A 26,350-nucleotide genomic window follows, 5' to 3' on the forward strand; every position below is an offset into this window, starting at 1 on the left:
GAAAAGCCACAGTAGTATATGTCAGCATAAGTGACATATTATTACAATGGTTGTGTCAGTATTTTTAAAGTATTGGAATTAGACCATGTTGCCTGTGTTTGAATAGAAGCTGATCTGCCATACAGTAGGCTATATGATTTAGTGGCACTTTGGAGGCTCTATTCCAGGAACAGATAATTAGTCAGCGATTGCCTGAGAGTGAATCCCCACACTGCATAAATCCCAATATTCTGTGCACATTTCATGCTAAAGATCTTCTTAACTCATATTTCCCTCTTATGGCCTCTAATTTTGATGATGTGATCAAAAGTAATTGACTCGGTGATCAATGCCAGGGTCTTGAAGTTTCCTGCTACTCACACTATACAGCTTTAGTCTTCATCCCAAATGGCCCATAGGGCTCCAGTCAAAGGTAGTGCACTATATAGGGAATAGAGTGCCACTTGGGTTGCCATACTAATTCTAATGCCTGGGCTGCTGCTCTGCTTCCCTGTGTATCATATAGGTATTTTTATGTTAATAAACGGCAGAAGAGGAAGTAGGTGCTGTGCTTCTCTCTGCCTGGCATTCATTCTCCACATCCACTGAACCTGCAGGATACATTATTGATAAGCTACTAATTACGCTTGTTGCAATTTCAGCTGACCTTTCCCGAGAACATCCCGGATCATTATCAGCTGCATTCTCTCCTGAAATTGCAAAGGTAATCTACAGTCCACCTCCACCCACCTCCCCCTCAACCCTCCCATGAAGATGTGTGTGTTCCTTCAGTTACAGGCTGAGTGTGTGTGTGCTGTATTAGTTGAACAGCGAGTGACTAAGGTTGCCTTTAAAGTGTCTTTCTACACTGAGTTCTCCTTGTTACTGCATCTAGCACTGGAGAAGTCAGTACTAGTGAGGGCTGGATTCAATTCATATCGCAGAAGTATAGCTCGATTGAAATGTAAAGGCAATGTTCCCGCGTTTGCAGAGACTGCATTCATTGTAAACACTGTATATGTGGCCTCAATCGGAAATTACCTTTCAATTTTAACGCAGATCTTCCGGGATCCTTCCACAATAGGGATTGAATATAGCCCTAAGTGCCTGCAGACTCCATCCTCTTTCATTGATTGTTGTTTAAATATGATGATGTTATCACAGTCTGTTGAAGTTGAGGAGCTGTATACAGTTGACCTGCTGTACATTTACATTTAAGTCATTTAGCAGACGCTCTTATCCAGAGCGACTTACAGTTAGTGAGTGCATGCATGTTTTTTTTTCATACTGGCCCCCCGTGGGAATCGAACCCACAACCCTGGCGTTGCAAACGCCATGCTCTACCAACTGAGCGACATCCCTGCCGGCCATTCCCTCCCCTACCCTGGACGACGCTGGGCCAATTGTGCGCCGCCCCATGGGTCTCCCGGTCGCGGCCGGCTACGACAGAGCTTGAATTCAAACCAGGATCTCTAGTGGCACAGCTAGCACTGCGATGCAGTGCCTTAGACCACTGCGCCACTTGGGAGGCTGTACCACTGCATCCATTGCATCTTGCATTAAAAAGTGGCACTGTCATGATGATTAAAAGCATTAATATGCAATCTCTTATATACAAATGCATCTTCATAAGCAATGTAATTGTTTGATTTGGAATCCTAACTAGATGCATCATGCATAACTTTTAATTCACGAGGTCGTATTAGTTATCCATTGCAGCTGCATCAGATTTGTCATATAATTGTCAGTCTTTTTTAAGTGTTAATAATAATTGTATGCATGGTCTAGGCATTCCAATTAACAAACCATTCCCATTAATGGTCATGGCCTTTCAAATCAATGTAGAGAACAGATAGGGAGGCTGCAGGAACACTTGGGTAAATAGATAAAAGCTTTGAAGAAATTGAATGTTTGCAGTGGGATTTTTGGCAAAGTGCTACTGTTTTCCTATCCAAGTAAACCTTTTAAATGTGTGTACCGTTTGCCTGTTCTGATAATCTGTTTAAGGATCAAATATTTATTCTCTCAAATATGTTATTTCTCAAACTTTGTCCAGACATTTTTTCTGCCTGAATTATCATCTAAGTGAGGGCCCGTGCAGTCACTGGAGATGTTATATTTACAAGGTATGCCATTCGGAAAAAAAGACATGTTCTTTGAAGGTCGCTGTGATGAATCTATGCTTCTATTCCTTTCTTCTTCTCCCTTTCTGGTTTAGATGCTCCCCCCATCTCTCCCTCTAAAGAAAGTGTGCCGAAGTCTTCTGCTCTTCCATTACAATCACATTTCTGCAGTGATGAGACCTGACTGGAACACAGAATAAATGTTTCCTGGCAGTGCTGGGAGCCAGGTGAGGCTGTGAAGAGACAACACCAGTGCTGGGAGCCAGGTGAGGCTGTGAAGAGACAACACCAGTGCTGGGAGCCAGGTGAGGCTGTGAAGAGACAACATCAGTGCTGGGAGCCAGGTGAGGCTGTGAAGAGACAACACCAGCCTAAGGATTAATGGTCTCAGGGGAAGCCAAGGTAAGCACAGCTCCTGTTTGACATCTTTGTACTTGTAAGAGCACACAAATTAGCCAGGCCATGCAGTGAATAATGGCCAGGGTGCTTCCATCAATCCTTTTTAACAATGCATGCAAAGCGAGGAGGGGAAAAAGTGCATGAACAAGCATAATGCATTGGTGGCATAACGCATCACTTCCTGTGTGTGTGGTGGAGGAATACCGCTACAGTAGCCGGGGCCACAGGGCGGGCTGCATTTGACGAGTGTACACATACACTCGGGCACGCACAAACACACACACACACACACACACACACACAGCCCTCCCTCCCAGACCTCGCTGCATGGTGCGGCAGCAGCAGCATCTCCAGATGTTCACAGCTCATAAAGGAGCGGGCACGCTCTCCATTCAACCTGACAGAGACCTAGAATGTTCCAGCATGCCCCAAATGTCAACTCCTAATATGTCTGATGTTATCACACTGTTGTGATAGGACGATAACTAGCGTGGCGTGGAAACAAAGCAAATACCAGCATTGAGTCATTTTGCTGTAGCCAGACACCACTGGGAGGGAGTGGTGGGTCAGCCCATAACTGGGAACATATTGTTTTAAATGCCTCTCATGCAGAGTGCTGATTTAGGTGTTTTACAATTAGTCTCTTTTTATTTCCTTTAATTTACTGGCTACAAGATACATTGCTGCTAATACTTTAAATACCAGCGCAAGACCTGAATAATAAAGTTGGATATTCCACACTTTTACTAGGGAAATGGAGCGCTTCCCTCCATCCATTCTTCCCTCATGGCTTATGAATATACTATGGCCCATGTGGGGAAATGTGTAAAACACATTTTCAGAAAGCAGCCCAACTGGGTTGCCAAGGCCACACAGGACCATGCCTTTATTTTGTCTCTCCTGTGTGAGAGGTAGAGGTAGAGGTAGAGTCCGAGCCGTGCAGTAAGGCTGTAGGGTGATGGAGGGCTCACAGCTGTCTGCGCCTGACACTGTCTCTCCCCAGCACACAGCACAGTGGCTCCCACTAATGACCAGGCCTCCTGAATTCCCCAGTTCCCACGGGGAAACAGCTGCTGCCATCAACAGCTTTTCTCTGGGCTTTGAAGGGAGGCTGGATTCGGGGCTGAAGCTGTGAGAGCTGGCTATGGTCCTGGCCAGCAGCAGCAGAGCAGACATGTTGTGCCAGCATAGTGGCTAAGCCCAGTGAAACCCCATCCAGCCAATTTAGTCCCTCAGAATGCCAGGCCGACTCTAATAGGTACACCAGGGAGCGCCTGCTGGAAGGTCCTCTCAGAGATAGGGGGCAGTATGCAAGACAGTGACAAACAACAGCACTCCCCGGGCAGGGTTGCGTTGGTTACTTTCTTAATGTAATCCGTTACAGTTACTAGTTACCTGTCCAAAATGTTTTACTTTTGGATTACCCAAACTCTGTAACGTAATCTGATTACTTTCAGTTACTTTTGAGTTACTTTTCCCTTAAGATGCATTAGAAGACGACAAAAAGGATCCATCAAACGCATTTGGTGTGTCATCATAGTGGTCTCCGACTTGTGGTCAGACTTGCTCAGGCAGAACAAACTTAAACTTGCGCCTTTTTTCAATGCTGAATTGAATGTCATTGAGAAAACATAAATAATGTATTTTTTTGTAAACATCCTTTCTGAATTTAAAAGTTATCCAAAAGGTAATCATCTAGTTATATGTCTATAACCTGATTACAACATTTTTGCTGGTAACGTAACTGATTACAGTTCGTTTTTTGTAGTCAGATTACACCCCAAACCTGTCCCCGGGGTAGCCGCTCTCTCCTTGTGTTTGACGTTGAAAAAAGATCTGTTTGATTCCTTCCAAACCAATTTGTTTTAAATGAAAAAATCATTTTAGAGCTCTTGTTTTGCTCTCTCCCATCCACTCACACATAGCCCCTGGTTAGGCTTACCCTTTAGACTATTCACAGAGACTACGAGGAAAAACGGGGAAATGGCCATGCAGACGGAGTGCAGTCCCATTGTTAGGCTAACTAATAATTCCAGCCACGTAGTCGTGCTGTTCTGATAAGCAGAGTGCCTCCAGTGAGGCTTCGACCAGCAGCATACAGCATACACACTTTAACACAGCTAATTTGTGCCAGACTTGCAGCACTTTCACACCATTTAGAGATACACTTTAGATTCCACTAGAGAAACAAGCCTATATCCTTTATGGTAAGAGTTGGCCAGCTTAAATTACTCAGTATATACCCAAGTGTATAACATTGATTTATGCTGCATTGTCTACAATCCGAGCAATCAAAACATGTATTCAAGTCGACATCTTTCTGGTTTGCACAGTCATTCTATAGGTTGAACACGAATTCAGAAGAATTTGATTGCATTTCAATGACAAACCTTTTTTTGGTGTAACTTTGACAATGCAATAAACTGCTTGTAACTAGCATATCACCTTTGTTGAATGTTGTCTCCATTTTGATATATGATATCCACTACATGACCAAAAGTATGTGGACACCTGTTTGTTGAACATCTAATTCCAAAATCATGAGCATTAATATGGAGTTGGTCCACCCTTTGCTGCCATAACAGCCTCCACTCTTCTGGGAAGGCTTTCCACTAAATGTTGGAACATTGCTGCGGGGACTTTCTACCATTCAGCCACAAGAGCATTAGTGAGGTCGGGCACTGAAGTTGGGTGATTAGGCCTGGCTTGTAGTCGGCGTTCCAATTCAACCCAAAGGTGTTCGATGGGATTGAATGTCATTGTATGCTGTAGCGTTGACATTTCCCTTCATTGGAACTAAGGGGCCTAGTGCGAACCATGAAAAACAGCCCCAGACCATTATTCCTCATCCACCAAACTTTACAGTCGGCAGTATGCATTCGGGCAGGTAGCATTCTCCTGGCATCCGCCAAACCCAGATTTTCCGTTGGACTGCCAGATGGTAAAGCGTGTGTGCTCGATTTTATGCACCTGTCAGCAACGGGTGTGGCTGAAATAGCCGAATCCACAAATTTGAAGGGGTATCCACATACTTTTGTATATACAGTGTACTTGAGTATCCCAATAAGACCTATCAGAAAACGATATGGAGGAAAATAGGTAGACTGACTCTGTAGGAAAATCTGCAATTTTCTACACTATTCCTTTTTCTCAGTGTTTACAGACCAGTTCTGAAAATGTTCACCCGACCAGAGCACGAGAGTAGCTAAAAAATAACTCTGACAATGTGGCAATGCACTAGCAAACAAAGGAAAACAAGAGAGAATCGATACTAACCCTCCACAGCTCGAAATCTGGTCCTGTATAATTTTCAGGATTTGGTCCCGGCTCCCGACAAATAAAGATCTTTCTCCACATTATATTCAGTGTTATTGGTCAGTTTTGTTATTGAGCTAGCTATTTTGACAATATCCTGGCTGCAGGTCAGTTGAAATGATTGAATCTCTGTAAGCTCCATGGGTGCACACTCCCCATGTAAACGCAAGGCATGTAAGAGGATGCGTGTGTGTGTGCATGCCTGTGTGCGTCTACTTGCGTGTGCAGTTACATGCGTGTGCCATGTGTGTGCCAGTTTCAGGTTGGCACGAGCTCGGGCAGTTGGCTAGTCATGAGGCTGGCTGGCACCTCGATCCAGCTGGTAGCTCCAGAGCCTGCAGGGACCTCCTGCCTCCCAACACGTCACCAGGCCAGGAGAGGCCCCCACCACAACATGGCTACACCACACTACACTACACCACACCACACTCTGAAAAATGCCACTCAGCCTGTCCTGTCAGCGCTAGCTCGCCACAGACACAGACTTTCAGCTAGCTAATAACGCACGCAACCGTGTCGGACGGTTCTACTCCGGTAGACACACAAATGGGTGGCTTCATGTGGAAATTAGTCACGAGGTGGAGGTTAATGTGGAACTCTGTTGTGTGTATTTCAGCCGTCTAATCATAAAGGATTCAGCATAATGTCAATTTTAACAATCGTGCTCATATGCTGTTGTTTAAATAGTCAATAGTGTTATATACAGTACAGGTAGCTGATGGTGATGGTGCACCAACGACCTGATACAGTATTTTTCCACACAGGGAGAAGGATCTACTTTTCTTTAGATGTTGAATATAACTGTCTGAGGTCATTAGGAGTGGATGGAGACGGGGAAGTGAAGAGGTGCAGGTTGCCGGGTCACATGGTGGCCCTGGGGTCTTGTGGGGGAGGTAGAGCGCCTCCCCAGAGCTACGTTTGCCCTTTAGCTGCAGCCGAGCGGACACACAGCAGCCCAGCTAGCATATACAGCCCAGGAGAGAGAAACGTAGCGTTAAATCCTAATGTCAGATCAGAGTGGAGAGAGGAGAGGAGCCGAGCGTTCTCAGGATCCCAGTAATCGGGGAGATATATATATATATATATATATATATATATATATATATATATATATATATATATATATGCATCTGTACCCAGGGAAAAATACTGTGATCTGTGATTATTCCCCTTTCATATTTCATTAATGTCAGCCAGATAGGAGCCGGGCAGCTCGACACATGAGTGAGTGTGACAGGGATTTCTTGCCACAGGAAGATATGGCGTCAGGATTTAGATTTGGTTTCTTTTGTTTCCTTGCTACAGTACGCCATGCTAATCTTATACAGAGTCAAAAAAGCATAAAGTTATAGCTTTTATTCTTCATTTGAGCTCGGCATGTGTATTTTGCTGCTTCATGTGATAAGGAAAGAAATGGGCAATTTGGTGTCATCATGTACGATAAAGAAAGGGGGAACATTATTACATTGCTACACACACACACACACACACACACACACACACACACACACACAAACACACACACACACACACACACACACACACAGACACACACACGCACACACACAAACACAAACACAAACACAAACACAAACACACACACACACCACAAGCAAGGCCATACACTGCACTGTCCTGTGTGTTCAAATAGCACCACATGCTGTTGGGCTGAATAGCCCTGAGAAAGGAGAGAAAGAGGAATGAAGGAGGAGGAGGAGGAGGAGGAGGAGGAGGAGGGGGCAGAATAATCATGGCAGGCCAGCAGTTTGTTTACTCTCTTTTAATGGAATCAGAGGTACCAATAAAATCCTGTTTCACTGCCGTGCAAGGATCCCATTTCTCCAGATTAATAATTCAGATTGTACAGGGAGGAAGCCAGGAATAGATTTCTAAAATAACAGGAGGACCGTGCAAGACACACAAGATGACGGCAGCCAGGGGGGACTGACAGTGTCTCCAACCCCCCTCCTCTCGCCTCCCCTCCGCTCCAATCCTCCACAGATCCAGGGAAATGGGAGCATCTCCTAATACTGCAGGGTTTAAAGCTATCGTTACACACCGCAAGGCCCAAAAGATGTGTTCTGTGACGCTTGATATGGCCGGCTTTGACACTCGTCAGTATCTGTGATCTGTGGCACCAGATTGGGCTTTTAAAGCAGGCCGAACCCTAGATTAAGCAGGGCCTCTTCAGATTGCCGCTCCTGCCTTGCCTTACAAATTCCCCCACCAGACAGAGCGACGGCGCGGAGGCTCCAGTAACTTACTACTGCTCAAGGTCTCCCTTTAACATTCCAAATCAATCCCAGCCTCCAAGATATTAGCAGCACCATCGGTGGAGGCAGCTCCTGAATGCTTACCCCTTGAAGCATATTCCCTATAACATTAATAGGAGGCAGATGTCCATGAACTGGTCCAAGTTTTTTTTTGTGTGTTCCTCTCGCAGCTTCAATTCATGTTTTTGTTGTACTCACCTTATTTCTTAAAATCTCCAGTGATTTCAGCGGAACACAATATTGATGCAATATCATGCACATCAACATCAATGACGGTCGCTCCATTTACTCTCCTAATGGTTAGGAAAATCTATAGAATAAGAAATGGGTTTATTTATGTTTCACCGATTGTGTGTCATGTTTTCTGTTGGGTGACATATTTATTGCTGCGGGCAGATATTTGGAGGTAGCAAAAAAAAAAAAAAAAAACTACTAGGGAAGATGATAGCTAATTCTATGTGGGTATATTATATTCATCTAAAAGAGAAGCCCAGTTCTCCTCTCTATCCTTGGCTCTTATTGTAAAGCAGTACATTTAGTGCGGATCACGTTCTGTACTGCACAAGACAGGGATCTCTTCCGATTCAAGGTGCTGCATCCCCGTTATTAGTTTGAGTTCAATTCCGGGCAGCTAGTCTGGAATGAAAAGCCACTCGGGCTCAGATCTCACCAATAACCCACTTCACCATCAAAGTGTTCTTTGAAGTTCATGTTCTATAAAATTGGTTCAGGTGTCAGGTCAGAGTTCGCGAAGCCAAAGGTAGGCCAACCATTTGAAGCCCCAGCTCCCTTTGTATTCTTAGCGGTCCTTCATGTTTATTGCAAAGAGGCAATCAGCACGGCCTATGTTTGGGCTCAGCCACTGCTCCTCAGATGTGAAATGTCTTAGGGATACGCTTATTAACTTCTTTGTGGTGGGAGCCACTCAGCAATCACCCCTGACACTGGTTAGAATGCCAGTCTGCTTGATATACCCATCAGTTGAGGGAAAAAGAAAAGCTTGCATTAGGGGTTACGATGAACCTTGGCAAGGGCATGGCTGTCAGAGCTCAGAGGAATCAATATAGAGACTATAGTCCTCTATTAATGACTCCAACAGGTATGTATACACAGTGGTTATTAATGTTAACGCACTCTATGTTCCTTCATGCACCACAGCAAAGGGCACTGATCCTCCCAGCTCCACTCGTTTTTACTGCCCCAGAAAGAGTGCTTCTCTCTCCATTACCTGCACACTCATTTGATTGGCGAGGGTAATCACAGGCCCTGACTTCGTACGTGATCACAACACTGCCCCCATATGTCTGTCTCCCTCCATCTGCCTGCAGTGGCAGCTGTTGCAGGCCTCATTTAAAAGCCTCTCCACCCACTGAACCAGTGCTGGCACTCCCTAATGGGGCACTGCACCCACGCCACCCTCCATCCCTCCAGCCCTTGCCTTCCATCACTGTATTGTTGCCTGCCAACCCTGACTAGAGTATTATTAGAGGCTGAGCTACTAAATAACACAGATGTTAGTTAGTGGGCCTCAGAGAAAAGAGAGAGAGAGAGAGAGAGAGAGAGAGAGAGAGAGAGAGAGAGGAGAGAGAGAGAGAGAGAGAGAGAGAGAGAGAGAGAGAGAGAGAGAGAGAGAGAGAGAGAGAGGAGAGAGAGAGAGAGAGAGATGAGAGAGAGAGAGAGAGAGAGAGAGAGAGAGAGAGAGAGAGAGAGAGAGAGAGAGAGAGAGAGAGGAGAGAGAGAGAGAGAGAGAGAGGAGAGAGAGAGAGAGAGGCATAGAGAGAGAGAGAGAGAGAGAATATATTGAGATGGAAAGATAGAGCTAGAGAGGAAGAGAGTGATGGAAAGGCAGCTGTGTTACACATTGTGTTAATGTCTAAACACAGGCAAGGCTATTCCTTTATCTATGAATTGGGAGGACAACACCCCAAACTGAAAACCTCATCCACCCTGCCGAAGTTCTGGTATAGGAAGCATACTAAAAAAAGTTTTTTTTAAAGGTTTCCATTCCATCTTTGAATCTCAAATGCACATCCATTCTACCCACAACCTAAATCCATCTTCTCCCCAAATCCATTATTCTCATCATGTGCAAATGTTTTCGTTGTCCCCCCCCAAAAAAATATTGAGACGCTGGATTGTTACACCCAATTGTCCTCCTTTAAAGTGCACTACAGACATTTTCAGACTGAAATTGCAGTGTGCTGTATTATACGAGACAAAAGAGAGAAAATGTATTCATTCTGAAGTTCTCTTTCAGTAGCAATGAGTAGTCCTAGATACTTAGATTGTTTTGTGTAACGTCCTGAGGTGAAAAGAGCTCTTTTCCTCTTATTTTACTTTTCCTCCTCTTTTTACTCTATCTCTTTCTTTCTCTATCGCTATTACACTCTCTCTCTCTCAGGTGCTTGTGAAACTACAAGGTCATCATTAGATCATAGTCGTCAGAATGAACAGAAATGACAACAATCTAGAATAAAGACACATATTCCTCTCCACATTAAAACCACAATGAGCCAAACTGCAGAACCACTGTTGTGCCTTACAAAGATATCCTATCTCCAGCCACTGCCAGCCGCCCGCCCGCTCTCAAAAGTAACCATGGAGACTGCTGTATGAATTGTGTGGCTCTTTATGAGTTAGTGTGTGTGAGTGTGGGAAAGAGAGAAAGCGTGTGTTCACTCATGGTGTTACTTGTGGGGGCGGCTGTGTGTTTGCATGTATTTATGTCAGTGTGTGAAAACGTTTGCACCTCCTAATAGACTTTGGCCTCCCAGTGAAAAAAACAGGACACTTTCATTCAATGAGGAATATAGAGTGCAAAGGCCCAGCAAAAACTAGGGCAGAAAATCCAATGTTGGGTAGGGGCCAGCAACCGAAGAAAGAACAGAATGTGAAGTTGATCTACGCTGGAGGATGTGACATCATCCCACACTCCCTATTCCGAATATAATGCACAGGAGGCTGCTGAGGGGAGGACGGCTCATAATAATGGCTGGACGGAGGGAATGAAATAGCATCAAACACACAGAAACCATGTTGTTGATCTATTTGATACCATTCCACTCATTCTGCTCCAGCCATTACCACGAGCCCGTCCTCCCGAATGATGGTGCCACCAACCTCCTGTGAGATTCATTCTCTGCCTCAGTCTTGTTATAAAGGACCATAAAGCTATCTCTGACTCTCCCAGACAGTCTCATACCGCTGTGCTGTGCTGCCTAGCAAAACCTGACACTCCTCTAGCTCAGATAGCTGGAGCAACTCAGCCCAAAGTTGGGAGCTGTTCTTCCTGCTTCCAGCAGGTCTCTGGTGAGTGGTTGAGGATAGGCTGTCCTAATCTCCTCCCATCTGCTGTTGGAGCTCCTCTGCCACCACTGAGGCCTGGCCCTAACCCCGCCCCATCTGGGCAGCCCGCTCCAGTGAGCCTGACCTCAGGCCATACATGTGTGTCTACGTGTGTTTGTGTGTGTGTGTGGGCGTGCGTGCGTGGTGTGTCCTGAATTTGTGTGTGTGTGCCCTGTATCTGTGTATGTAAGTATTGGGGGCCTTGATGAGCCCAGTTCCTTATGAAGGAGTGTCATTAAAGCTGAGAGGGCCAGACGGGGTGATTGCAGTGATTTGGCGGTACTCTTACAGACTCAGCCGACCAATCAGGACTCACGTCTTGCCTCCTTCAGTGCCACTTCAATCACAGAGTACCCAGCCTACATCTTCACCAGGCCGCCCACAGAGAAACACACACAGTCTCAGAAATATGGAGATGTCTAGGCTTCTACATAGACATGAGGGGCATGAGGTATACTACAGTGTATGCACCATAGGCATAATTACCATAGCAATTGAGATTTGGAAAGAAATACAGGGCATAATCTAACCGCCTATTTCTGTGTCTAAGGGGTGAGGAAATCATTAAAAATACATATGATCTGATCTGATGTTAGAAATGTCAAAGTGAAGAGGCGTATTTCAAGTGGTATAGCTTTGACACCATTCAAGAAGTCTTCCAAAAGCTGAATTTCTCTGTGATTTAAAGACAATGCTACACTCTTACAAAAATGGTGCTATCTAGAACTTAAAACGGTTCTTCGGCTGTCCCCATAGGTGAATCGTTTGAAGAAACGTTTCTGGTTCCAGGTAGAACGGTTTTGGTTCCAGGTAGAACCGTTTTGGGTTCCATGTAGAACAGTTTTAAGAAAAATAAGTGTTAAGTAAAAAATAGATAAGTAAAAAATAATTAAAGAGCAGCAGTAAAATAACAGTAGCGAGGCTATATACAGGGGGTACCGGTACAGAGTCAATGTGTGGGGGCACAGGTTAGTCGAGGTAATTGAGGTACTATGTACATGTATGTAGAGTTAAAGTTACTATACATAGATAATAAACAGAGAGTAGCAGCAGCGTAAAAGAGGGGGTGGGGGGGACAATGCAAATAGTCCGGGTAGCCATTTGATTAACTGTCCAGGAGTCTTATGGCTTGGGGGTAGAAGCTGTTAAGAAGCCTTTTGGAGCTAGACTTGGCACTCCGGTACAACTTGCCGTGCGGTAGCAGAGAGAACAGTCTATGACTAGGGTGGCTGGAGTCTTTGACAATTTTAAGGGCCTTCCTCTGACACCGCCTGGTATAGAGGTCCTGGATGGCAGGAAGCTTGGCCCCAGTGATGTACTGGGCCGTACGCACTACCCTCTGTAGTGCCTTGCGGTCAGAGGCCGAGCAGTTGCCATTCCAGGCAGTGATGCAACCAGTCAGGATGTTCTCGATGGTGCAGCTGTAGACTTTTTGAGGATTTGAGGACCCATGCCAAATCTTTTCAGTCTCCTGAGGGGGAATAGGCTTTGTCGTGCCCTCTTCACGACTGTCTTGGTGTGTTTGGACCATGATAGTTTGTTGGTGATGTGGACTCCAAGGAACTTGAAGCTCTCAACCTGTTCCACTACAGCTCCGTCGATGAGAATTGGGGCGTGCTCGGTCCTCTTCTTTTTCCTGTAGTCCACAATTATCTCCTTTGTCTTGATCACGTTGAGGGAGAGGTTGTTATCCTGGCACCGCACGGCCAAGTCTCTGACCTCCTCCCTATAGGCTCTCTCATCGTTGTCGGTGATCAGGCCTACCACTGTTGGGTCATTGGCAAACTTAATGATGGTGTTGAAGTCGTGCCTGGCCATGCAGTCATGGGTGAACAGGGAGTACAGGAGGGGACTGAGCACACACCCCTGAGGGGCCCCCGTGGTGAGGATCAGCGTAGCAGATGTGTACCCTTACCACCTAGGGCGGTCCGTCAGGAAGTCCAGGATTGAGTTGCAGAGGGAGGTGTTTAGTCCCAGGGTCCTTAGCTTAGTGATAAGCTTGGAGGGCACTATGGTGTTGAACACTGAGCTATAGTCAATGAATAGCATTCTCACGTAGGTGTTCCTTTTGTCCAGGTGGGAAAGGGCAGTGTGGAGTGCAATAGAGATTGCATCATCTGTGGATCTGTTTGGGTGGTATGCAAATTGGAGTGGGTCTATGGTTTCTGGGATAATGGTGTTGATGTGAGCCATGGCCAGCCTTTCAAAGCACTTCATGGCTACAGACATGAGTGCTACGGATTTGTAGTCATTTAGACAGGTTACCTTAGTGTTCTTGGGCACAGGGAATATGGTGGTCTGCTTGAAACTTGTTGGTATTACAGACTCAGTCAGGGACAGGTTGAAAATGTCAGTGAAGACACTTGCCAGTTGGTCAGCGCATGCTCAGATTGCACGTCCTGGTAATCCGTCTGGCCCTGCGGCCTTGTGAATGTTGACCTGTTTAAAGGTCTTACTCACATTGGCTACAGAGAGCGTGATCACACGGTCATCCGGAACAGCTGATGCTCTCATGCATGTTTCAGTGTCGCTTGCCTCCAAGAGAGCATAGAAGTAATTTAGCTCGTCTGGTAGGCTCTTGTCACTGGGCAGCTCGCAGCTGTGCTTCCCTTTGAAGTCTGTAATAGTTTGCAAGCACTGCCACATTCGACGAGCGTCGGAGCCGGTGTAGTACGATTCAATCTTAATCCTGTATTGATGCTTTGCCTGTTTGATGGTTCGTCGGAGGGCATAGCGGAATTTCTTATAAGCATCCGGGTTAGAGTCCCGCTCCTTGAAAGCGGCAGCTCTACCCTTTAGCTCAGTGCGGATGTTGCCTGTAATCCATGGTTGGGGTATGTATGTACGGTCACTGTGGGGACAACGTCATCAATGCACTTATTGATGAAGCCAGTGACTGATGTGGTGTACTTCTCAATGCCATCGGAAGAATCCCGTAACATATTCCAGTTTGTGCTAGTAAAACAGTCCTGTAGCTTAGCATCTGCGTCATCTGACCACTTCTTTATTGAACGAGTCACTGGTGCTTGCTGCTTTAGTTTTTGCTTGTACGCAGGAATGAGGAGGATAGAGTTATGGTCAGATTTGCCAAATGGAGGGCGAGGGAGAGCTTTGTATGCGTCTCTGTGTGTGGAGTAAAGGTGGTCTAGAGTTGTTTTTCCTCTGGTTGCACATGTAACATGCTGGTAGAAATTAGGTAAAAGGGATTTACATTTCCCTGCATTAAAGTGCCCTGCCACTAGGAGTGCCGCCTCTGGATTAGCATTTTCCTGTTTGCTTATGGTCTTATACAGCTCATTGAGTGTGGTCTTAGTGCCAGCATCGGTTTGTGGTGGTACGACAGCTACGAAAAATATAGATGAAAACTCTCTTGGTAAATAGTGTGGTCTACAGCTTATCATGAGATACTCTACCTCAGGTGAGCAAAACCTTGAGACTTCCTTAACATTGGATTTCTTGCACCAGCTGTTGTTTACAAATATACACAGACCGCCACCCCTTGTTTTACCGGAGGCAGCTGTTCTATCTTGCCGATGCAGCATATATCCCGCCAGCTGTATGTTATCCATGTCGTCGTTCAGCCACGGCTCGGTGAAACATTAGATATTACACTTTTTAATGTCCCGTTGGTAGGATATCCGTGATCTTAGTTCGTCTATTTTGTTATCCAATGATTGTACGTTGGCTAATAGGACTGATGGTAGAGGCAGATTACCCACTCGCCGTCAAATCCTTACAAGGCACCCCGAACTATGTCCCCGATATCTCCGTCTCTTTCTCATGCAAATGACGGGGATTTGGGCCTTGTCGGGTGTCTGATCCCAAAATCCTTTGCATCTGACTCGTTAAAGAAAAAAATCTTTGTCCAGTACTAGGTGAGTAATCGCTGTCCTGATATCCAGAAGCTCTTTTCAGTCATAAGAGACGGTGGCAGAAACATTATATACAAAATAAGTTACAAATAACGCAAAACAACACACACAATAGCACAATTGGTTAGGAGCCCGTAAAACGGCAACCATCTCCTTCGGTGCCATTCACATTGTAACATTCTATATTGAACCCAAAAGGGTTTTTACCTGGAACCAAAAAGGGTTTTCCTATGAGGACAGTCATATAACCCTTTTGGAACCCTTTTTTCTAAGATTGTATAGCACTCAGCTACAGTACATAAAGCACAGTAGCTCTTCAGAGCTATACCAGTCCTGCTGCTGACGCCTGAGCATCTCAACTGGAGACCACATTTACACAGTGTTTTACTACAGTATGAAGATCTAACAGTATCTAATAGTAACTCTCTCTTCTCTCCAAATAATACTTCAGCTAATGTCTTCTGGGCCCACAATAACAGTAGGTTTATAAAAGTAGTGTCATCAAAAACTAAAATAATGCTAAGATTTCAATGTCTTTAGTGGTGTACACAGTTAACCACTGAACCTGTGTAACCTGTCAATTGTCAGTTGTGAACCAAACGTCAGAAGAAAAGCATCTCCTAAACTGATCCTCAGTCATTATTGTGTCCCCCACAGAAAGGTACTGTATGCTATGCTCTAACGAGAGAGACAGGCATGGCGAGCTATACTCTGTAATGCTGGGCCCTGTTTCCCTGTGAAAGGAGACAAGTGTGTTTCTCAAGGTGATTGTTGCAGTGATAAGGGAGCCTCTGTTATTAAGGGTGACAGCAGAGGGGCTGAGAGGCAGAGAGAGGGAGACGGCAGGGCTGACTGGATAACCTTGGCGACGCTGACTGCCGGGTCCCTGCATGAGCATCTCTGTTGCTCTCTCCATCTCTCTGCACTGATCGTCTGCTGTTGCTGCTGGACACAATCTGCAGGCTGGAATTACCTCACAGCCAGAGGAAAACTAAACATGATTTCTGACCTTTACTTTCTGTGTTCAACAGTAACCTTTGGTGCTCCGCACGGTGCAGGCAGCTACATCGCTGCCGCTGAAAATAATTCCACAGGAATGATTGTGTGTTTAAGTGAAGGGAGGGGAGGGGTGTGTGTGTTGTGGTGGGTGTGTTGGGGTGGGGTGGACCGATTGGTGTGTGTGTGTGTGTGTGTGTGTGTGCCTGCATGTATGCAATTCTGCATGTTTTCATGTGTGAGTGAGAGGATATCTGTATGTGTTTTACATAGTGTGAGAACAAACACAAGTGCAGAGAAATCTCCTAGGCAGGAAAAAGATTCATTGCATCATCACTCTGCTTTGTTATTGTTGTTGTTGTTTGCCTCGTCAGCCCCTTTGAATCTTGTGGTTATTAAGAGTTGCTAAGATAAAACGAATTTATCTCAACAGTATTAGCAACTGTTGTGATCTCCAGCCATCCCCTGGTGCCATTACTCCACTCCTCCCCCTCCTCCCACCGCCTCCCTCCCCACTTCCTCCTCCCACCCTTCCTCCTCCTCTCCCCCTTAGCTCACATCACCCCCCTTTCCTCCTCCTCTTCCCCTCCCTCCTCTCCTCCCTCCTCCTCCTCCTCTCCCCCCCTCACTCCCCTTCTCCTCCTCTCCTCCTCTCCCCCTCCCAACCCACCACCTCAGCATATTTCTGTCTGCAGTAACAATAACACATAGAAGCTCTATAGAATTGACATCGCACGGCCATCTCTTAACTAACAAAAAAAACACACAAGTGTGTGCACTGCAGCACTGTGCAGGGATGGTACATTTAGAAGCTTACAGAGCCCAGGAAGCAGGAGCCTGGATATCCTTGGCTGTACACAGGTAGGGAGTTAAGGTTTGAACTCCGAGACTGCCCAGTGTATAAATATTGTCTATGTCAGTAGAGGACAAGACAGGATTTGGGCGCGAGCCCGAATTTTGAATGTGTCACCTAAAGCTGGCCTGACCGGGCGGATTAGCATGCTGTTATCCACCATCCCTGGATGTGCTGCCTACTATTTCAACTTCTCTCCCATTTGTGCTCAGCCAAGCACATTGTGGCAGTAATCTATAGCTTTTTATTTTCTCCAAAAGGAGCGGATGGACTGTACAGTCCCTCGTTCTCTATCTTTCTCCAGTCTCTCTCTCTCTCTCTCTCTCTCTCTCTCTCTCTCTCTCTCTCTCTCTCTCTCTCTCTCTCTCTCTCTCTCTCTCTCATATTTATCTCTCTCTCACCCCATTCTCAATCCCTCCCCCCTCTCTCCCTTCACCCTCCCCTCCCCCCTCTCTCCCTTCACCCTCCCCTCCCCCCTCTCTCTTTCCCCTCAGCTAGAGCAGCCTGGTAGAGAGAGTGTAGCATGGGGGATCAGTGGATCTCAGAGAGCTGCCTGCCTCATTACTGGCCTGTTCTGACGTGGCGAGCGTTGCTCTTTAGTAAGGATCACACCACTGATGTTTAATACATGCCTCAGTCTGTCTGCTGTGTTTTCCACCCAATAAATGTATCATCGCAGGCAGAGGATTACATGCTCTTCTATCTGGTATATGCCTTTTCTCAACATCCACCAAAAAATGGACCAATTCCACATGATGTGTGTGTGTGTCCGTGTGTGCAGCACGCATGCATTGTGTGTCAGTGTTTGTAGCGTGTGTGCCTCTGAGTGCGTGTGTCCGTGTGTGTGTGTTGTATGTGTGTGAGGGTGAGTGAGTGTGTGTGCTGTGTGTGGGTTTGTGTGGGATGTAGGTCTAGTTTCATTATGGCAGAGCCTGTACCTAATCCAGGTCTGCTGCATGCTGCTCGGTGTGCTGTGCTGTAGAGGTGCCAGGGACATCACACTCATACTCATACTCTCACACACATACCCATACACACACACACTCTCACACACACACACGGCCCCAGCTGACAAGTAGCCTGCTAGCTCGCTGGCCGTGGCTCTCTGTAAATTGTGCTGACAGACATCACTGGGTATAATAGGCTGTACATTAACACTGGGTTGAGATGAGAAAATTACAGGTGCGACAGCAAAATCTGCCAGCGAGATGGAACTCTATTCTGAGTATGAACCAAAAAACTAGGGAAACACAAGGAGGGGGTAGTGGGGAGGAGTGTGGAGGAGGGTTGAGGGGCACTGAGGGTCTACTGGGGAGGGGGTTAGGTGGAAATCAAAGTGGTTAAAGCTGATTTATCCTGTGTAAGGGCTCCGAGTCCTCTGAGGAGCATTGAACAGCCCTTCAAAAAGAAATATTAGCAGCCTTTATATCCAGTCAGTGCCAGTCATCAGGCCTGCATGTGAAGTAAAATCAATCTATTTCATATCTGAGGGCCAGGGAGTGCAGGGGCTGAGCGGAGAGCAGGTCCCCACAGCTCTCTTCAATGCTGCTGCACATCCCATCATAGAGGCAGAGTCTCCAAAGGACTGAATGTGTTGTACCAACGTGACGGCCGCTCTGCTGTTCTCCTAGATTAGGGACGTGATTGAGCATTAATATTCATTTCACAGCGTGTCTTTGTTAGGCACCGCTAGGGGTTGTCAAGTTGTTGGCTTGATGTTACTCTTGTATTTATTCGCTGTAAATATATATCTTCAGGTTGCTGCATGGTGGGCTTACTTTGCTGGTAAGCAGACACCCCAAAACAGACACTATCAACGTGGCTCAAAATGGGTACTCCAGTGGCTACCAAAGTCAAGGACTGTTGGACATTCTCACCGTTGGTACACAAGTTAATTGGAGGGGGAAAATGAAAGTCTGTTTGAAGACTGTTACTTGTCTAGTCTTAATAACCAGTGAGCTCTGGTCCTTGCGGGGAGGGGTCCTGCAGGTTTATGGTGGCGGGGTCCGTCCCAAATGGCCAGTCTGGCCTAAGTCCTGTGAACTGTCCTCCCCGTAATGAGATTAAGTGAGTAATTAGGAGTGTGAGGACAGGATGGAGAGCCCGGTCCCCCGTGGCCTGGTGCACGGTGCATCCCTGGTGTCATCATCTCCCCAGAACAGGATGTCTAATTAAGATCTCACCCTGGGCTCACTCCCACTGGAGGGAGGGAGGAAGGGAGGAGGAGAGAGTTGGGAGGAGTGGTCCATAAAGGACAAATGAGAAAGAGGGAGCAAACTCAACTAGCAGCTACATACACAGGCAGAAGCTGGGGCAGCTAAATCAGGGTCCTAGTTGGACCCAATAAGTGGCTGCAGCAGACCACAGACCTCTCCACAGATCCACCTCCATTCCCCAACCCATTAAAGTCACATTGGTGTTTGATTGCTCCTGTGGTGGCACTCTGAGCTGTTCATTTAAGATGATGTGCAACTCCAGGCCTGCTCCAACACCCATTCCATCCCCAGCAGGACCCCACTAGGACGGCCAATAAGGGGGGCTGAGACCCACCAGGGGGTGGGATGGGAGTCCTGGGAGCCCTAAAGCCAGCCACTCACAGCCAAGTAAGAAGACAGCTGAGTGTCATTGTTAATTCGAACACACACCACCACAATGGCAAAATCAATGGGCCTTTATGGGCCATCAATCTTGACAGCACAAGATCCCTGCTTGTCTCAAGGCCTGACTGGTCTGGCGTTAGGGGGGCTAGTGGGGCTCGGGCCGAACGGCCAGGATCTGAGCATACCCAGTGATCTTTTTTGGCCTCCCCGATCCATCTCTGCGGGTTAGGCTGTCCTTTTGAAGATTGTGTCGTCTGACAGGCGGCCAAGTTGCCCGCTGTCCTAATGCATCCTAACCCAAAACAGACAGGGGTTTCTAGGTAAGCTGCTGCAGAAGTGGGACACGGTCGGCAGCTGGGCTGGATTGGCTTTCTGCTCTCCTTTTCCTTTCTTTACCTCGCCCTGTCCCTCTCTCTCTCTCTCACTCTCTCTCTCTCTCCTCTATCTCTCTGCCTCTCCTCTCTCTCTCTCTGCCTCTCCCTCTCTCTCTCTGCCTCTCCCTCTCTGCCTCTCTCGCTCTCTCTCTGCCTCTCTCTCTGCCTCTGCCCCTCTCTCTCTCTCTGCCTCTCTCTCTCTCTCTCTCTCTCTCTCTGCCTCTCTCTCTCTCTCTCTCTCTCTCTCTCTCTCTCTCTCTCTCTCTCTCTCTCTCTCTCTCTCTCTGAGGCATGGAGACAAGGCTCTCAACACAAGGCTCTTCAGAATAGAGCACCACAGCACTCGCTTCGTCACACACTGTCACACACGATGAGCACATTCTCCAAAAACACCCAACAAAAAACAGAGTCCATTGTTCCTACCGTTCGCTAGCTAGCTAGAGGATGTTCCTTTCATCGTATTAACATATATGTAGATCAGTGGTGAGTAAATGAAAGACCACAACAGAGAGATCAAAGACGACAGAATGAAGGCCAAGTAAAGGAGGATCTTGGCACTGGTCCTGTGAATTTGATTGATTGTTTGGCAAGCTCTGCATACTCCTCCGCCCTCCCTCCCTCCCATCCCTCCGCCACCTCCCTCTATAACGTTTACTCTTTCTTATCTAGAACATACACGGCAGTTTGACCAAACTGTACAGATGCAGATGTGTGTGGGGTTTGGGGGACACTATACTGTAGGGCTCTGGTGCCAGTATGCCTGATTAATCACTTTTTAATTTATAGTGGGATGGTAATGTGCTTGGCAGAGGGAGGGCCACTAGCTGCCTTCAGTCCCCTGCAACACCAACCACCGTCTCCTTAATTAAAATGAATACGCAGAGCATCCATCAGATAGACAAAGGCATCAGAGAGAGAGAGAGAGAGAGAGAGAGAGAGAGAGAGAGAGAGAGAGAGAGAGAGAGAGAGAGAGAGAGAGAGAGAGAGAGAGAGAGAGAGAGAGAGAGAGAGAGAGAGAGAGAGAGAGAGAGAGAGAGAGAGAAGAGAGAGAGAGGAGAGAGAGAGAGGGAGAGAGAGGGAGGGAGGGAGGGGAGCGAAAAAGAGAAAATGAAAGAAAGCGAGAGAGAGAGAGAGAGGGAGCGAAAGAGAGGCAGAGACAGAGAAAAAAAACTGAAGAGAGAAAGAGAGAGAGAGAGAGAGAGCGAGAGAGAGAGAGAGAGAGAGAGAGAGAGAGAGAGAGAGGGAGAGAGAGAGGGAGAGAGTGAGATAAAGGTAGAGAGTGAGAGAAAGGGAGAGAGAAGAAACAGAGAGCTATATAAAGAACAAGGAAACAAATAAGACAACTACCTCCACGACTCTCACTGTCAGCCGGCTTCACCTGGATGGGGCGAGTCATCTGGAAAAACAATAAAGACACAGAGGTTAGTCCTGGTGGATCTGTCGTCGCCATAACAAGGTAACAAGCTTGAAGTGTCAAGGCCCTCTCCCACACAAACAGCTGTTCCCCGATACTGATCAAAGTGCCATGGCAAAGGGGAGCACCAAGAGAGATGCAGTTGGGGTGACACTCAGTGCTACTCACTGGACAAAAACAAATCGCCCACATCTCACATTCACACAATCAGACAATCAGAGTGGCCTGAATGGTGCGGTTGTCGGGCAGGGTGTGTGTGTGTGTGTGTGTGTGTGTGTGTGTGTGTGTGTGTGTGTGTGTGTGTGTGCAAGCACGTACCAGTCCGTGTGTAAATGCATGTGTGCGTGTGCATGGCTGTGTGTGTGTGTGTGTGTGTGTGTGTGTGTGTGTGTGCATGTGAGTCTGAGGGAGAGAGGCAGGCCTAATGAAAGTGAATCCAGCCACAGGAGGAGAGAGATCAATGCAGGCCTATTGATCCAGGGCCCTTGGGCTGTGGAGAATGTCTGGCTGGGAAGGATTCTCTGGTTAGGAGGCTCATAGTAATCCACTACAACCTGATAAGAATGGCATTTGTTGGATTAGATGCTTCTGTCATCACAGCCTTTGTGTCACGCTTCTCCCAGACTTTCTCCCTCCTCTTCCATCATTATTATTGTTCAAGCTGAACAGCTTTAGCAACTTAATTGTTCTCCTGCAAACTTTCTAGAACATTCCCTGAATTACTGAGTGTTTGTTAAAACTACTGCTCCTACAGTAGTTTGCGAACAAATTAAATTGAATGATGATACAAATGGATACTTCATATCACACGAACACATACAGTACCAGTCAAAAGTTTGGACACACCTACTCATTCAAGGGTTCTTCTTTATTTTTACTATTTTCTTCATTCTAGAATAATAGTGAAGACATCAAAACTATAAAAAAGCACATATGGAATCATGTAGTAACCCAAAAGTGTTAAACAAATCAAAATATATTTTAGATTTTAGATTCTTCAAAGTAGCCACCCTTTGCCTTGATGACAGCTTTGAACACTCTTGGCATTCTCGAAACCAGCTTAATGAGGAATGCTTTTCCAACAGTCTTAAAGGAGTTCCCACATATGCTGAGCACTTGTTGGCTGCTTTTCCTTCACTCTGTCCAACTCATCCCAAACCATCTCAATTGGGTTGAGGTCGGGGGATTGTGGAGGCCAGGTCATCTGATGCAGCACTCCATCACTCTACTTCTTGTTCAAATAGCCCTTACACAGCCTGGAGGTGTGTTTTGTGTTATTGTCCTGTTGAAAAACAAATGATAGTCCCACTAAGCGCAAACCAGATGGGATGGCGTATCGCTGCAGAATGCTGTGGTAGCCATGCTGGTTAAGTGTGCCTTGAATTCTAAATAAATCACCAACAGTGTCACCAGCAAAGCACCCCCACACCATCACACCACCTCCTCCATGCTTCACGGTGGGAACCACACATGCGGAGATCATCCGTTCACCTACTCTGCGTCTCACAAAGACATGGCGGTTGGAACCAAAAATCTCAAATTTGGACTCATCAGACCAAAGGACAGATTTCCACCGGTCTAATGTCCATTACTCGTGTTTCTTGGCCAAAGCAAGTCTCGTCTTCTTATTGGTGTCCTTTAGTAGTGGTTTCTTTGCAGCAATTCGACAATGAAGGCCTGATTCACGCAGTCTCCTCTGAACAGTTGATGTTGAGATGTGTCTGTTACTTGAACTGTGAAGAATTTGTTTGGGCTGCAATTTGAGGTGCAGTTAACTCTAATGAACTTATCCTCTGCAGCAGAGGTAACTCTGGGTCTTCCTTTCCTGTGGCGGTCCTCATGGGAGCCAGTTTCATCATAGCGCTTGATGGTTTTTGCGACTGCATTTGAAGAAACTTTCAAAGTTCTTGACATTTTCCAGATTGACTGACCTTCATGTCTTAAAGTAATGATGGACTGTCGTTTCTCTTCGCTTATTTGAGCTGTTCTTGCCATAATATGGACTTGGTCTTTTACCAAATATGGCTATTCTGTATACCACCCCTACCTTGTCACAACACACCTGATTGGCTCAAACGCATTAGGAAGGAGAGAAATTCCACAAATTAACTTTTAACAAGGCACACCTGTTATTGAAATGCATTCCAGGTGACTACTTCATGAAGCTGGTTGAGAGAATGACAAGAGTGTGCAAAGCTGTCATCAAGGCAAAGGGTGGCTACTTTTGAAGAATCTCAAATATAACATATATTTTCATTTGTTTAACACTTTTTTGGTTACTACATGATTCCATATGTGTTATTTCATACTTTTGATGTCTTCACTATTATTCTAGAATGTAGAAAATAGTAAAAATAAAGAAAAACCCTTGAATGAGTAGGTGTGTCCAAACGTTTGACTGCTACTGTACATCCATGCAGGTAGGTACGGACACACACAGGCGCATACATACATTTCCTACACAAAGATGGCATTCAAAAATGTTATACAATTATTTATGTTCACAGCAGGAGACAAAAAAGCAGATTAAAATTATGTCTGCCCTGAATACTTTTGATTTTAGTCCCCGTCTCCCCCCTCCTCCTCCTGTGTTTTAGTCCAAAGGGAACTCTTTGTCGATCCAAAACAAATTGCCTTAATAATAACACAGCAGGCAGATTTTTAATGAAAAAGGGGCCAAGATCTGCACCGATTTGAGACAAGATTACTGAAATATGCAATCTCCTACCCTTCACGGCCCCTCTCAGCCATCTGTAACCTGGAATTAGGCACATTTTTATTGCTCCACAACATGACTACTTTCCCAAATCCAAGACAAGCCACCACTCTCTCTTTTTTTTTAAAGAGTCCAAGATCAACATTTTTTTCACTGCCATTCTTTTTCTCCAATGTATTTTTTTTACTGTCCAAATCTCGGGCCGAGCTAAAAAGGTCAGATTTAAAGACAGGGCAGTGCCATAAAAGCATGACTTGTTCAAGGAGAAACACCATAATGGGATTTTAAAATGTCTTAATAACATGCTGATATATGAGGGAGAGGCCTGTGCCACATTCATTAAGTGCTAAACGTATCTATTTTCACCTTGAGGAACGGCGTAACCTTCGTCACTGGAATTATTCCATAAATTTACCCATCGTAAATAATAACTAGCTGGGGTTTTGGCCCCTTGTTTCCTGGCTCGCAAACGCTAACCCTCCCACTCAGTACAAAACACAGCCTTTCCCTGTAGGATCCGTGTGAGCCGAGGTGACCCCACATTAATGTTGCTGTTACACTACCATGCATGCTATTTCTAACTACAGTATGCATGGCTAGATTACCGTGTGTGAGAATGCACTCAAACCACCCACATGTCCAAAGCATCATGTGAGATTTAATATCTTACGGAGAAAAATATCCCCAAAACAAATTCAATGTTTACTGATCACTTCAGCATCTTTATAACTGCAAACTCATACGGCAAGTACAAACCAAGATGGAGAATCTTTGTGCTTTTTGCAGTAACATAGAAAAGATTCAACAACACTACTATATTCAGACGTATCATGGAAGACAATTGCACTATACTCTCTAGCTTGCAGACACAGAGGTCTTCTCCACAGGGTTTCTGTGTGTGGGTTGTATCTCTAAGCCCAGCTACGGTTCAGGCAGTAACATGTTTGCTTAATGGCCCATTTATTTGCCCAAAAGCTGTGCATTTTCTTCCAGTACAGTACATTCAGTATCGACGGCTTTCAGTTTAGTGCATTTTCTCTCTTTGTAATGGGATAAATACAAATCTTGCATGCCTAGGCATGGTTGTGAGTGAGCAAAATGCACACACTCATACGACACACACGTACACACACACAAACACGCACAGGATTAACAGAATAGAATTGATTAACTATAGCCGTTGTCAGGGAAACCATTCATTTAGACCAGGTTCTATAGGACTTAGCTGTTTTTCCCTCCTTTGTGAGTGTGTGCTTGAAGCCCTCTTTACCCACTTGACAGCAAAGCAACCGAGCAGATGGAATTGGTTAACTCTGGATCCTCAACAAATAACAACACATGTTCTAATTGGGGTACTTTTCATTCCTCCATTCAACTCGCTAAGGACGAGAATGGGGGGATGGGGAGAGAGTGAGAGAGGCAGGGAGGGAGGCAGGGGAGCAAGAGAGAGGGAAAGCTGCCTGCAACTCCCTGATAAGATTGCTTTGCAGTTGAGTGGCATTTCTACAGCCCTGACTCCACCCTATTGCTTCTCTCATTCAAACGCATGCTGATAGACCCCAATGCAGAGCTGCATAGTATAGACAGTATGGTATACAGAGACTGTATAGTAACAGTACTCTCTGTGGATCCACTGGTATTCCTGTGGTGGCTAATCTATTGTTTGCCTTTGGTCGCATATCAATTATAAATGGCTCTGACAATGACAAGGTGTTTCCATGTTAAACTGTATTGACTGTGAAATCTATCATTCAAGGAATTGAATGCCACCCCAATCTCTCCGTTCTTTGTTTGAGGCTTTATTGTGCATTACTTTGTGAGAATATTACTTTTTTGAGTCGTGTTTTTTTGAGTCAGTCCTTGTAATTTAAACACCTTCATTACTCGTAACAAGCTTTTATATGTATAATGTTAGCTTGAATATTCACAAGCAAGTTTCACAGTCAGCATTGGAACAAATGAAAAATGAAAAATTGTTCCAATGGTCCTAGTAGGTGTTGTTTTTAATTCTAAATTAAATCAAATTATTAGAACCCACTTTGCTGTACAGTACATGCACAGTAAATGCTTTTACAGCAAGGGAGGAATGCA

The 26,350-nt window shown here is 45.7% G+C and overlaps 1 protein-coding gene across 1 annotated transcript in view; it reads right to left on the minus strand.

Moving 5' to 3' along the window:
• The window catches only part of celf5a (cugbp, Elav-like family member 5a), a gene marked incomplete at both ends in the record, with an annotated part of 228,051 nt that overhangs the window by 69,989 nt on the left and 131,712 nt on the right, over positions 1-26,350 (minus strand). The window contains one exon of the mRNA XM_084163224.1: positions 21,477-21,525. Within this exon, the coding sequence (XP_084019350.1) occupies positions 21,477-21,525 (49 nt within the window). The remainder of the gene's footprint in view (positions 1-21,476; positions 21,526-26,350) is intronic.

The sequence above is a fragment of the Coregonus lavaretus genome (genome assembly GCF_964263955.1).
Source record: "Coregonus lavaretus genome assembly, chromosome: 6".
NCBI classification, from domain to species: domain Eukaryota; kingdom Metazoa; phylum Chordata; class Actinopteri; order Salmoniformes; family Salmonidae; genus Coregonus; species Coregonus lavaretus.